Genomic DNA, 14,147 nt, shown 5'->3' with positions numbered 1-14,147 from the left:
TGAATTGAAAAGATAAACATGAAATGGTAAATAATAATGATTTGTTTTTTAAAATTAGCAGCTCGTTCCTGATGGTATAAATATACGTTGTAAGCCAAGGCTAATGCCTCTCCTCATCCATTTCCTCATTCAAATTCAAAAACCTTCTTGTTCAATCATGGTGGTTCAATCACAGCTTGTGTTCGACCATTTTGCTCCGATCAAATCCTGCAAACACACCGCCCTGTTCACCGGAATTCCGGTGATCGACCTTTCCGACCCAGAAGCCAAAACCCATATCGTCAAAGCCTGTGAAGATTTCGGATTCTTTAAGGTTGTCAACCATGGCGTCTCCGACGACCTCATCGGAGCTCTCGAAGCCCAAGCTTTAAAATTCTTCCACCTCCCTCAATCTGAGAAGGAAAAAGCAGGGCCAGCTGACCCATTTGGATATGGCAGCAAGAGAATTGGCCCAAACGGCGATGTGGGTTGGATCGAATATCTCCTCCTAAACACGAATCATGAACTCATTTCTGAAAAATCCCTCTTCATTCTCCGTGAAAATCCAGAGATTTTCAGGTAAAAACACGTAAAATTACGAAGAACAGATTGCTCTGTTTTTTGGTTGCTCTGTTTTCTAATTTGTCGTGTTTTTTGTCGTAGGTGTGCGGTAGAGGAGTATATATTGGCAGTGAAAAAGATGGCTTGTGAAGTGCTGGAAGCAATGGCGGAAGGGCTGGGGATAGAGAAACATGATTTGAGCAGGCTGTTGAAGGACGAGAGAAGTGATTGTTGTTTCAGGCTGAACCATTATCCGCCATGCCCGGAGCTTGAAGCTTTGAGTGGCAGGAATTTGATTGGGTTTGGGGAACATACAGACCCACAAATAATATCTGTTCTGAGATCCAATAACACGACCGGACTCCATATTTGTTTGAGAGATGGAAGCTGGGTTCCAGTCCCACCTGATCAGAGGTCCTTTTTCATCAATGTTGGCGACTCATTGCAGGTATAGCTCACTCTTTCTCTGCCATTTTCATCTCAAGAAATGGCAATGGAATCTTGGGATGGTTTTGTTTATATTTTTGTTTCAAAGCCTACCCTTTTCTTAGGATTCTTGTGTCATCCTAACCAAGCATGCTTTATAAACATGTGTAAACCTCTCACACTAGTCGACCGTTTAAAAACCTTCGAGGAAAGCTCAAAAAGACACTATTTGCTAGTAGTGGACTTGAGCTGTTACTAATGGTATCAGAGCCAAACATCGGACAATGTGCTGAGGGGGTGGGCACGAGGAAATGTGCAAGCAAGGACCAAACACAGGGCGATGTGCCAGTGAATAAGCTGGGCCCCAAAAGAGGGTAGACAGTGAGATCCCATATCAGTTGGGGAGGAGAACGAGGAGGTTGAGTCTCAAACTGGGGTGGACACGAGGCAGTGTGCCAACAAAGACCAACACATCAGGTGATGTGCCAGCAAAGAGGCTGAGCCTCAGGCAGTGTGTCAGCAAGGACACTGGATCCCGAAGGGAAAGTGGATTGCGAAATCTCACATTGGTTGAATCTCCTAGCGGTGGCTTAGGTTGTTACGATTCTTGTTCTTCTTGTTCTTGGGTGGATCATAATTCGGGTTATATTGGTGCAGGTGATGACTAATGGGAGGTTCAACAGTGTGAAGCACAAGGTTTTAGCTGACCCAACAAAACCAAGGTTTTCAATGATATACTTTGGTGGGCCACCATTGATTGAAAAGATTGCACCTTTAGCATCACTATTGGAGGAGGGAGAGCAAAGGTTATACAAAGAGTTCACATGGTGGGATTACAAAAACTCAGCATATAAATCAAGGCTTGCTGCTTGTAGATTACGCCCTTTTGAGCACAAAAATCTCACCCCTTTGTTGACTTAAAAAAACCCAACAAAACAATACAATAAGGGATTTAGGAAGGCTTAGGAAACAAATAGAATAGGGTTTGTTTTTGTTAAATATTTTCCCCCAAAATACCTCTCACTTTGTTAATATACTTCTCTAATAACTTCCTCTTGCCCTCTTTGATTGCCCTCTTTGTATCAAAGCCTGTGGATTTCGATGTTATCTATAGTTCTTACCGGATAACACAATGTCAAATCTTTTGTAGTTTATCTCTAGGACTCACAGCTTAATACAATTGATAACCAACTTAAAATTGTTAACGAATAAGAACGATGATGAAATCAAGTGAAGAGAAGTCGATATCGAGATACTTGATGTAACAACTCGACACTACGAAACTTGGCATCAAATGTTAGGATCATACAACAACATACACTCGAACATAAATAACCGGAGAGAGAAAATGTAAGGACAAATATTGGCAGAAAGTACATTGTCAAATCACGGTACATTGCTACCGTATATAACTTTTTTACTATACATAATGGTTTACTATTTATGACCATTTAATTTATTGGGCTAGCTGATGTATTCCGAAAAAAAGGAGAGAATACCGAGCCTTAAACTCTCTTATTTGAGTTCATTGATCAAAATTTTCAACATCCATCATTCCTTAAAACAGCCCACTAACCTATGCAAAACATGAACTTTTTATAGATAACAAAACTCAGGAGCCAGTTTTATACAAACTCCATAACTAAAGCAAATAGAAAGGATTCAAAACCATATAAGCAAAGCCAGCCAAACGCGGTCCACTGATCATAAGAAAAACAGATATGATCTTCATCCAATCAAAGAATCGTTCCTAAAAGATGATTATTAGATTTGGAAAGCAATGGCTCAAGGAAACCCTTTAAGTGGATCAGCGGTCTTGCCGGATCTGGCATCAGTCCATGCCTTGGCTATCGTTTTTTTCATTTCATCATCACCATCATCATACATATTCTGCAGTTTTCATGTCAGCCATATTAAATCAGCAATCACACGGAGGTCAGTGTTCAGCCTAAATGCAGACATAGTTTCATGCTTATCCTAATTGTATATAAGATTATAAAAGGCGCGTGTAAGTGTACCTATTTCACATAGCATAACATACATGTGAGATCCCACATCACTTAGAGAGAAGAACGAGATCTCACATCCGTTAGAGAGGAGATTGAAGCATTCTTTATATAGATGTGGAAGTCTGTCCCTAGCAGACGTGTTTTAAAAACATTGAAGGGAATTCTGAAAAGAAAAGCCCACAGAAGACAATATCTGCTAGCAATGGACTTGGGTTGTTACAAATAGTATCAAAGTCAGACACCGGGCGGTGTGCCAGCGAGGACACTGAGTCCCAAAGGGAGGTGGACATAGGGCGGTATGCCAGCAAGGACGCTGGACTCCAGATCCCACGTCAATTGGAGAGAGAAATGAGTGTCAGCGAGTATGCTGGACCTCGAAGGGGGAGAATTGTGAGATCCTACATCGATTGGACAGAGGAATGAAATATTTTTTATAAGGGTGCGGAAACCTCTCCAAACGCGTTCTAAAAACCTTAAGGGGAAACTCGAAAGGAAAAGCTGGAAGAGGACAATATCTACTTGCAGTGGGTTTGGGCGGGCTGTTACAATATATCCATATACATCATGAGTTGAAAATCAATTGAAAAGTTTGGTTTTGTATTTGTACAAAAAGAAAAACAGGACAGTGACAAGACCAAGAATCAGTTAGTTAGGTTTCATGTAAAAATTCAGGTCATGGGACTTTTTTTCAGCCCAATTATCGAGCTCAAAGTGTCTTGTCCTCCATAGACATATGACAGCTATGGCAAAAAAAAGTGTCTAGTAACTCAACCAATCTCACAACCCATTTGAAGTGTGTTCCTTGACAAATCTCACAAGAAAATCATTCGACCCAACACTTTTGTTGTCAAGAAACTCATGATCCTAAACAGATGAAGAGGATGGGATTTCAATCATGGTGGAGCTTTCACTTATCACCTCCCAGCCCATCTAAGTAACTTGAAGAACACATCACATCATCATCTTTATCCACTCTTTACTCACCAAAACTCAGGCATAAATGTGAAAGAAATTTTAGGACCACCCACCCCAAAAAAATAAGAAAAGAAAGAGAAACGTTCCTTCATTTTCAATCCATAAAGTCTACATAGGCTAAGAAGCTGTTACCTTCATTAAGTCCATGATTCCTGCCATTGGGTTGCGTTCCTTATCTAGACTTGGCTTGAGCTGTAAGATGTAAAAAAAACATAACGTTAGCTGAATAAATGCTACCCAGATACAACTAGATCGCCACTTACTGCCTGTTAAATCAATTACCTTGTCCTCCTTCATCTGCAAGTCCAACCAATTCCCATTTGAAGCTTTAAACAATGTGATCACAGCCCGTGTTGGTCTAACTAAGAACTTGCACTTCTCAGGAACAATTTCCTCATTCAGCTTAGGAATTGCAAACCGATAATTCTTCCCTTTTACATCATGGAACTTGATATCGACCGACGTTTCCTTGTAGACAGCCTCTACTTTTTCTTGGTCAATTCCTTCCAGAGATATATATATCTACATCCCCAAAAAGGATAATGAAAATTACATCCATACATCCACCCAAATGAGAGAACATGATAATTTTAAATTTTAACATACACTAATTTTCACAAAAGGATTCTAATCATGCCATCCAGTAGAAACTTGAAGCCTTTTACCTTCAATTTATCATTGTCCTGGTCCCAGCTGAATCCAGGTAGTGGAGTGTAAACAATGGCTGAATTGATGGGCACCTTAGCTGTCGAAGTTGAAATTGGAATGGGAGTGGGAGTTTGTAGGGATGGAGCTGAGACAGTCTCTTTTGACAACTGAGTGAACATACACCATTAATGCAATGTATCAAATTAAGATAATCGATATCCATAGCTCAAAATTCACTTCCATCACATTATCAGTTTCAGAAAGCCACGAAAGAACAGCTAATGACGAACAATTACCGAACAATAACATTCAGATTTCTACCATAACGTGTAATTAAGATCATTGAAAAAGGCCAAAGTTAGTTCAAATTCATAAGAGAAAACAGCGAAGAACCTTCTCTAAGTTGCAAATCTGAGAGGAAATTAGAGAGATGACTCGAGGCCTCTTGGCAATGCTTTGGAGGTGACGAAGCTCCTCCAAATCAAGCGAAAAATCTTCCGCCATAATCAGAATATTCTTCAAGATTAAAATGAAAATGAAACAGGGGAGCGTTGGGGAATTTGGAGGAAGAAGATGAAGAAAATGGAGAAGGCCAAATCAGGGACGGGGATTGCTATAACCAATGAGGGTTACGTAGGGCTAAAATTTTGGATTCGCTTAAAAACCTTTTTTTTTTTTTTTTTTTTGCTAAATTAATAAAAATATTATAATACGATACCACTTGTCACAATCGCACTTTTGATGGCAGCGGACTTGCGATTGTGCTGCACTTACTTTCTAACGACTGAGTTAAGCCAATCCGTTCTTGCGTCGCCTACGGCTAAGTGACGTATGCTCGAGCCTCTGGCCTCGGTTTTAAGAGAAGGTTTTAGAAAACGAGGGCAAAGAGAGATTTTTGGAAGAGACGTTATATAAGCAAGCAAGAGAGAAATAACAACGGCTTCAAGTATATAACCTTGGGTAGGGAGAAGTTGAAAACTAGCGTATCTCCCTATAGTACATTCTGAGGCATTTCATGTCTGACAGGTCTAGACATGATATTTCTGAAACGTCATACTTCTTCTAAATACAAAAGTAAAACACTAGAATATGAAAAGACATAAAGGGTTGGGCTTGTCATGGGCATGTGGCCATGGGCAACACGCCTTGGACGAGCATGACCGTGACATCCTCCCCCACCTAATCAGTTAACGTCCCTACACACGATCATACGTGCGAATATGGACCCACCAGTCGGTTCGCACATCTCTTGGGCTCCTTTCCTTGTCGGGCTAGCATTATCTGGTGCTCTTATCAAACACCCGATAGGAATAGTGATCGTCGTAGTATTATGATAAACATAATAATCATTTTCCTTTTCGATATGTACACGTTCGTATCCATCGTAAACAGATAAATTTTCCGATGCATGAAGTCCCAACCTTTTTCATTTATCAAACCATATAAAAACAACCCCTCACATTTTCCTTCATATCATATCGCTTTTAAAACATATATCGGGGTTGTATACGATATGGAAACATATATATTGTATGTCATTCATGTCATGTCATGCACATAACATATTGTATCATATCATGCACGTATCATATTATAAACCATATCACAATATACGTCATATCGTCAATGATATCATATCATAACATATGTCATATTACCCACATGTCATATTATAACATGTATCATATCACAGACATATCATTTCATAAATATTTCACACATATTAAACATATGTTGCGTATAGAATCAAGAGGCATGTGTCATAATACAAGACACAAACTTTTAACCATACCGATAGAAAGATCACTTACTTGATTAGCTTAAGTTGATGTCACCAATTTATCCTTAATGAAAATTCGATTTTGTCCTTCGAAATTTAAGTCAACCTATGTGAGCTCGTGACATCAACACTAGATCATTAGACACTTTGTTAAAAAAAATTAATATAATCTATATGGTATCTTTTTTTAGGGTTTTGAATCACATCGTCGAACGTCCAAAAAATTTACTCAACCTAGCCCAACTCGACTAAGGTACACTCCTATTAATAACCCAACTCAAACTATATAATCTAATTGGGTTTAGGTGGATCGAGAGTCGAGTAACCTCAGATCGTCTAAGACCCATTGAAATAGGAACCACACATGGAAAAGCACTTGCCATTCGTTGGTTCATAGGGGCATCCCGAAAACGTCCGGGTCGAAATATGGCTATCAAATTAAGTTCCGAATTAGTAGATGCTGCCAAAGGGAGTGGCATTGTCATACGTAAAAAGGGAGAGACTCATAGAATGGAACCTAACTTAAATTGAAAATAGATCCACTTATAAAAGTTGACAATTTTGATCGTTATCGAAACGTCATACAAAATTCAAAGACTGATCTCTTCATAGAACGTGTTAGTCGGTAGAATATTTGAATGTAAAATCTAGAATGTTCTTGGCTTTAATTAAATGTGGAAGGGCACATGGAGAAAGGGCAATCCTCATCACCACCCTCAAAGGCTGACCTTAAAATGTCTGCACTTCCACCCCTAACCATAGATCCATGGCAATAAAAAAAGGGCTCAAAAGGGCTCAAAAGGGCTCAAAAGGAAGCACCTTTCCAAGTAAAAGCACTTCCAAACAACCCATCTTTCTCGTGGCTAGTTTTTTTGGCCACGGAATAAAGCACTTCACCGACCATTCTCACTTCAACAATGATTAAAAAAAACATGACAACAATCTGTCATGTCTCTTCACTTTTTATGACTTTCGTGATATCCTACATTGATTGAGAAGAGAACGAAACACCTTTATAAGAGTGTGGAAACCTTTCTCTATTAGATGCGTTTTAAAGCCTTGAAGGGAAACTCAAAAGAGGACAATATTTGCTAGCGGTGAGTCTGGGCTGTTACAAATGGTATCAGAACCATACACTGAGCGATGTGCCAACAAGGAGGTTGTTCCTTGAAGGGGGTAGACTAGGCGATGTGCCAGCAAGGAGGTTGTTCCCTAAATGGGGGTAGACACGAGGCGGTGTACCAGTAAGGATGCTGGGCCCTAAAGGGGGTGGATTTGGTCGAGATCCCACATCGATTGTAGAAAGGAACGGGTGCCAACGAGGACGCATGGGCCCTGAAGGGGGGTGGATTGTGATATCTCACGTTGGTTGGTGAGGAGAACGAAACATCTTTATAAGGGTATTCGGGGCTCAATTTGGTGGGGATCCCACATCGATTGTAGAAAGGAACGAGTGCCAGCAAGGACGCAGGGCCCTGAAGGAAGGTGGATTGTGATATCTCACATTAGTTGGAGAGGAGAACGAAACACCTGTGTAGAAACCTTTCCCACCAGTTTTAAAGCCTTGAGGGAAAGCCCGAAATAGAAAGTCCAAAGATGACAATATCTACTGGACTTAGAGTTTTAAAATAATCAAATAATGATATGACGGTAAATTCTAATATTCAATAATTTTTTTATTTATTATTATTATTATTTTTTTTTTTTTGGTCAAAAGTAACCTAACATATTCTTGAAGTTGAATGAAAAGATTCATAATTTTAAATTATGACGATAAAAGTAACAATGTGACAAAGTTGAGTGACAAAATAATATAATAAAGTAACATTTATATAAATGTATATAACTTTACTTTTTAAATGAACTCCATTATTACTCAATTATTCAAGTACTATTATTCTTAAATGAGTGGATAAAACATCATAGTACTAAAACAATAATAACAATAATTAATAATAATAGGTGGTGCACATTATTCCACGTCACGCACGACCCGAAACAACATTAGTAACTAACGAAGTCTAAGGAAAAATAGATGAGTGCCCACGTGTTGGGTTGCATAGATGAGTACTTCTCTAGTCGATATTGTCCATTTTAGCCTGTTACGTATCACCATCAGCCTCACAGTTTTAAAACGCATCTACTAGGAACAGGTTTCCACACCCTTATAAGGAATGTTTCGTTCTCCTCTCCAATCGATATGAGATCTCACAATTTACCTCCTTGAAGCCAGCGTCCTCGTTGGTACACTACCCAGTATTTGGCTTTGATATCATTTGTAACAGCTCAAGCTCACCGCTAACAAATATTGTCTGTTTTAGTGTGTTACGTATCGTCGTCAACTTCACGGTTTTGAAAACGCGTCTACTAGGGAGAGATTTCCATATTCATATAAGGAATACTTCATTCTCATCTTCAACCGACGTGAGATCTCACACATGCCCACGAATTTCCACCTTGGTTTCCTCAAACCATATTTTCCCAAGAGAGGTATCATCTAATACCTACTGTTACCGTCATACTTTTTAACCATACAAGATCATGATCTCGGCACGCTCATGACAAATCTTTAGAAAAAACTCAAACCCCATTTCTATTTTTCGCTCAATTTTGCAATTTCGTCGGACCTTAGGCAAGGTTCTCTTTCACTGATCGAACACAAGTCATACAGAAACTAAACGTATGTCAATTTCTTATTAAAATTACAATAACCAAATTTAGAGACTAAAATAGAATAAATCCCGAACGAAGAACGGTTAAAACAGTCTTCTCGTAAAAACTCGAGAGGTGATCAAATACACAAACATCGAGTACACCAAGCTTCGACAATACCCGATCGTAGAACCCTGTTCAATTCAATTTAAACAAATTCTCAAGAACATCACAAACTCGAATTCATATCGAATTATTCATACGAACAACCAAATCCAAGCCCTTTGGTGCCCTCTAATTACAATATATAGTGAAATTCAAGGGTTGTTCATTACCTTCATCTCTCTAGTAGCCATTGATGTGAGTGAAATGGAAGAAGAAGAAGGAGAGAAGGAAGTGCCCTTAAAGGAGGACAGCCCTACATTGTAGGCCATGGTGCCATCCGGCTGGTAAAGGCCATAGTTCCTTTCAGAGGTCGGTCCAGGCTTCATATTCTCATTAAACAAAGCAAACAAGTAAACCTCAAGCCTCAAATTAGGCCTTAATGGTGTCCCTTCATTAGCCATTTGTCTCCTCAACAAATTCCTATTATAATTGGCTGCATTTTCAAGGCTTGCCCCAACCTCATTAGGGTCCCCTTTCGATGGCCACCCCGTTTCCGAGACCCGAACTTCGATACCCCCGAAACCTAGCTTTGCCATCGCGAAAAGAACTGCGTCGGCTTGAGCGTAAAGCATGTTGTCGTAATGGAGATTCGTGTAGGGATCGATCATGCCTGGGTTCGGGTTGAAGATTACGTATTCTAATGGGATGTTATTTGGGTTGTCTTTGTAGGCGAAATATGGGTATGCATTGATCCAAAATGGTGCCTTTGTTGTGTTTAGGAATTGTAAGAATTGGGACATGATTCCGGTTATTTCGGGCTTGAAACTCCCGGCCGAGGGCGGGTAGGATTCTTGTAGGACGGCTAGGGAGCTAGGTGTCGAGACTTTTATGGTGTCTAGACCTAATTGGGATAAGGCTGTATGGATGCTTAGCATGGCCGGGACTAGCGTCTCCATCAATGTCAAGTCGTCGTCCGTAAAGACCTAACAAAAAATACAATGGTATCACGATATCAAAATAAGTACTTTTGTGTTAATCTGCATAGCTCGTTAAATACTAAACTAATTAGGTCGATTATTTAATTATATTTCGCTATTAAATATCGTTTTTAGCGTTTAATTTTTATTTAGTTTATAAAGTTTTAAAATGAATTTTCAAAATGTTTCTTGAGTTGACATAAAGACAATAGATGACATGAATCAATGAACTTTCTAGAGAGAGAAAAGGAGGAGAGAGAAAGAATCTTTTTCTTTTTTCTTTTCTTACCCAATTTTTTAATAACAAAACTAAATTTTTAAAAATTATTTTTGAAATTTTAGCTTATTTTTTAAAAATATTTATATAACGGCCCGATCCTACCTGGGTTGGGACGGAGAATAAAACATTCTTTAAAATGTGTGAAAACCCCCCTAGCAAAAGGGTTGAGAAAAAGCTCGGGAAAATACAAAAAAGGACAATATCTACCCGAAGTAGATTTGTACGGTTATAAAAATATAATTTTTTTTATTTTCTAAATTTTACCTATTTTTTAAAAAATATTTATAAAATCATATAGATAACAAAACATTGTTTATAAGCGTGTGAAAACCTCTATTGCTAGACAAATTTTAAAAACCTCGAGGAGAAGCTGGAAAGCGAAAACTCAAAGAAGACAATATCTGTTAGCGGTAAACTCGTACCATTACAAAAATATATAAATAAAAAAAAACAAATTTTTATAAACTTAATTTTAATAAAACAAAAAACCCATTATCCTACCGGAACGAACAAACTTTTGAGTTCGATAATGATTTAACTAACCTCATTCCCAATCGCGATTCCAGTAACCCGAGTCGCAGGAACATAAGGCTTAATCCGAGTAGCAACCCATTGAAGGGCTTGTTGGGGGTCCATAAGTTCACCCAGCATTTCATTTTCGACCGTAACGATAATCTCCACATTAGAGTTAGCAAAAGCCGACAATATCTGTTGATTCGTATCGTAAATCCTTACTTTAGTAATCTTCAAAGCCAACAACATATCCAAAACCTTGTCAGGTGATGGCAAATCATCACCAATTTGGCCATAATTGATACCCAAAGATGAAGCTCCTCTAAGCTCACCACCAAACCCTAAAAAAAAGCTTCAAACTTCAAATCAAAATCATGGGTAACACATAAAAAACAACAAGAACATGAATCAAGAACAGAAATTAAGTACCATGGAGAAGAAACAGAAGAAGAACATGGAAGAACATGGCATGAAGATTGAAGAAATGGGAGGAGAGGGAAAGAGAAAATATAAGAACAAGAAAGCCGCAATTCCTTTCTTTTCTTGTTTGTGAAAAAAAATGATGTTTTTTTTTTTGTTTTTTTTTTTTGATATATAAATTTGTTGTCTTTACAGCCACGCCAAGTTCTTTAATTTCTTCGCATGAAAGTAAATTCAAATGGGAAGGAAATGAAATGAAGAAATGTTGATATTGATTATATCTATGTCTATGCTTAGCCACTACTTCTTGTGCCCTTTGCATGTGGCCTTCCATTTTAGGTACTACGAGTAACGCGATCACGTTTTACGATATCGAAGCTTCATGTCTATGGTTTACATCATGATTTGGTTATGTATAACTGAACTCAAATGACCCGAAAGTTCGATCAACTCAATTCAGCTCGTACAATATGGGTTGAGTTGTGAACTTATTTGGGTTGGGTTCGTTAGAAACCACGACTTTCGTAATGGTATGATATTGTTCACTTTGAGTATAATCTCTGTCGTGAACTTATTTGGGTTGGGTTTGTTAGAAACCATGACCTACGTGATGATATGATATCGTTCACTTTGAGTATAAGCTCTAATGGATTTACTTTTGGTTTTACCGAAAGCTTCGTATCGATGGAGATGTACTGATCATCCCTTTAATTAGCCAGTGTGAGACTCTTTCACGACCATTCTCAACTGGGTTGAGTTCAAATAAACGAAATAAATGAAAATTTTATAAATTAAGTTGATTTATGTTCGCTAAAACTAGATTGGATTGAGCCAACTCAATTCAAATTTACTGTTAATTTTAAAATATACATTTTTATTTACCATACAATTATATATACATATATTTATTTAATTTTATAATTTTTTTTATTACTATTTTACTTTTATAAAATAAATTTTAATTAGCTACACGTGAGTGAGTGGCTAATCTCATTTCACTTTTACTAAAACGATTGAGTAAATGACTCGAACCAACTCGAGCTAATCGAACCTGAAAATTTATGACACGGTTGGGGTTATTATTTAATAAAAGTTGTTTAAATTGAAAAAATTTACAACTTGAACAATTGAGTTGAAACTAAAAAAACGTCACAATCCGACCTCACATAATACATAAACATCTCTAATAATCGCTAATAGTTTCGAGGGCTAAAGGGTGGCATGTGTGTTCATGTTTATTTTCAATAAAGGAAAGAATTTGGGGGGTCGTGTGGATCCATCACCTCATTTTGAGTGATCATTTCAAGCTTTATACTTGATTTTAATCATCATCTTCGACTCTTTTTTCGAGAACTTTGTAGAAATCCGACCCGAAGAAAGCATAATTAAAAAGAAACTATTTATTTTGAAGAATATTCGAAAACGTTTCGTGGGTATTTGAGTGTTCGGGAATAGTTAACTTGAACGTTATTTAAGTGAATAATATCTGTATGAGATCTCACATCAATTAGAGAGGGTAACAAAACATTCTTTATAAGAGTGTAGAAACCTCTTCCTAGCAAACACGTTTTAAAACCTTGAGAGTAAGTTCGAAGGAAAGTCCAAAAGGGACAATATCGAATGTTATCCTAGGTTGGAAGTCCAAGCTTTATTAAGAGGCCCAACGATATGGGCCTTTGCTTGGCCCAATTACATTACCGTCTAAGCGTTTAGGCCAAGTAAACTATCATCCTAATTTGAATCTTGGACATAGGACATTACAAATGGTATTGGAGGGGCACATGTCCTAGTTGGATGAGACTCGAGGACGAACCAAGGCAGAAGTTAATGAGCATATGATATTTCATGTTATGATGATGTACATGTATGAGATGTCATGTTGCATTATGATGAAGAGTTTTCTGATACACAATCCATAATGATGTTATAAATGATGAATGTGTAAACACTTATGCATACAAGTTACCAAAAGTAATATGTGAAAGATGTGTGGAGTTTGTATCACATGAATGATTTAAGATGAAAACTATAGAGACCTCATGCATATTGTATGTTCACTTACATCATCAGGTTACTTCTCCTTTTATAATAATGAGTACGGACGCGTACACTATGATGATGATCATGCCTTGCATGATATTCAAGGGTTTGTTGTACCTCCAGACGTCCAGTTACATCCAACTAGCCCGACAATGATGAGCTTAGGGGGTGTGCGAACCGCTTGGTGGGCTCATGCTCATACGTATGGGCCGTGTGTAGGGAAGTACTACACATCCAATTTATCTAGACTAGAGGACACCTCAAGTCATGTGCTACTTCTATATTTCAGCTAAAAGCAAGGCACATGCTTTCATCCAACTGGGCTATATCTCGGTATTGTGGTTATTTACTTTGTAATTAAAAACACGAACAAAAAGTAGTCAACAGTACCCCACGAAAAACGAATCAAAAACGGGTCACGAGCGTAACCTTTATTGAATGTTGATTACTAATCATACGTGTCAAAACCATCGAATTTGAGCGCTCCTCACAATAATGTATAAAAGTATTGATCTTAACTTAGGTTTTTTACCCGTGCTTTGGTTGACTCAATTAGGGTTTCGATTTTAAGGTTGATATATGCAGTAGTGCTGTAGGCTCATTTTGTTCGAAATCCAAGCCCTACTACGATTCCCTACGGGAATATTAGGATATTAGATAGGGAAACTAGGTTTCCGAAATTGCCCTAAAACACGAACAAAAAGCCGGGAACACGAACGATACCTATTTTGGCTAATAATAATAAAAAAAAGAAAAAAAAAAGAAAGAAAAGGGAATTCTGA

General features: G+C 38.0%; 3 protein-coding genes across 3 annotated transcripts; 1 reads left to right on the top strand and 2 right to left on the bottom strand.

Annotated features, from left to right (window-relative positions):
• The first annotated feature begins 96 nt into the window (after window positions 1–96).
• LOC111802316 (gibberellin 2-beta-dioxygenase) lies at window positions 97–2,051 on the top strand. Its single transcript, XM_023686634.2, has 3 exons — window positions 97–558; window positions 643–988; window positions 1,624–2,051. Exons 1-3 carry the CDS (start codon window positions 104–106, stop codon window positions 1,885–1,887), a joined length of 1,065 nt encoding a protein of 354 aa, XP_023542402.2. The 5' UTR covers window positions 97–103; the 3' UTR covers window positions 1,888–2,051.
• Window positions 2,052–2,545: 494 nt separating this feature from the next.
• Window positions 2,546–5,227, bottom strand: LOC111801505 (uncharacterized). The gene is made up of 5 exons (XM_023685517.2): window positions 4,992–5,227; window positions 4,616–4,765; window positions 4,233–4,472; window positions 4,083–4,142; window positions 2,546–2,856 (listed from the first exon to the last, which is right to left on the bottom strand). Exons 1-5 carry the CDS (start codon window positions 5,100–5,102, stop codon window positions 2,752–2,754), a joined length of 666 nt encoding a protein of 221 aa, XP_023541285.2. The 5' UTR covers window positions 5,103–5,227; the 3' UTR covers window positions 2,546–2,751.
• A 3,779-nt stretch (window positions 5,228–9,006) lies between these two features.
• On the bottom strand, window positions 9,007–11,477 carry LOC111802108 (glucan endo-1,3-beta-glucosidase 11). Its single transcript, XM_023686355.2, has 4 exons — window positions 11,335–11,477; window positions 10,936–11,246; window positions 9,366–10,118; window positions 9,007–9,224 (listed from the first exon to the last, which is right to left on the bottom strand). The coding sequence occupies exons 1-4, from the start codon at window positions 11,369–11,371 to the stop codon at window positions 9,135–9,137; spliced, it is 1,191 nt and encodes a 396-aa protein (XP_023542123.2). The 5' UTR covers window positions 11,372–11,477; the 3' UTR covers window positions 9,007–9,134.
• Window positions 11,478–14,147: the final 2,670 nt, after the last annotated feature.

The sequence above is a fragment of the Cucurbita pepo genome, chromosome 9, assembly GCF_057944985.1.
Source record: "Cucurbita pepo subsp. pepo isolate OVF chromosome 9, ASM5794498v1, whole genome shotgun sequence".
NCBI lineage: Eukaryota > Viridiplantae > Streptophyta > Magnoliopsida > Cucurbitales > Cucurbitaceae > Cucurbita > Cucurbita pepo.
Note: the sequence above shows the minus strand (reverse complement) of the source record. Positions and strands in the feature narration are given on the sequence as shown.

Coding starts and splice junctions, on each gene's coding strand:
- LOC111802108 (XM_023686355.2), bottom strand. CDS start 11,371: ATGTTCTTCCATGTTCTTCTTCTGTTTCTTCTCCATG. Junction 11,247..11,334: donor TCTTCTGTTTCTTCTCCATG/GTACTTAATTTC, acceptor GCTTTTTTTTAG/GGTTTGGTGGTGAGCTTAGA. Junction 9,225..9,365: donor TGGCTACTAGAGAGATGAAG/GTAATGAACAAC, acceptor TGAATTGAACAG/GGTTCTACGATCGGGTATTG.
- LOC111802316 (XM_023686634.2), top strand. CDS start 104: ATGCCTCTCCTCATCCATTTCCTCATTCAAATTCAAAAACCTTCTTGT. Junction 559..642: donor GAAAATCCAGAGATTTTCAG/GTAAAAACACGT, acceptor TTTTTGTCGTAG/GTGTGCGGTAGAGGAGTATA. Junction 989..1,623: donor ATGTTGGCGACTCATTGCAG/GTATAGCTCACT, acceptor ATATTGGTGCAG/GTGATGACTAATGGGAGGTT.
- LOC111801505 (XM_023685517.2), bottom strand. CDS start 5,102: ATGGCGGAAGATTTTTCGCTTGATTTGGAGGAGCTTCGTCACCTCCAA. Junction 4,473..4,615: donor AGGACAATGATAAATTGAAG/GTAAAAGGCTTC, acceptor TTGGGGATGTAG/ATATATATATCTCTGGAAGG. Junction 2,857..4,082: donor GAATCATGGACTTAATGAAG/GTAACAGCTTCT, acceptor TGAAAACTGCAG/AATATGTATGATGATGGTGA.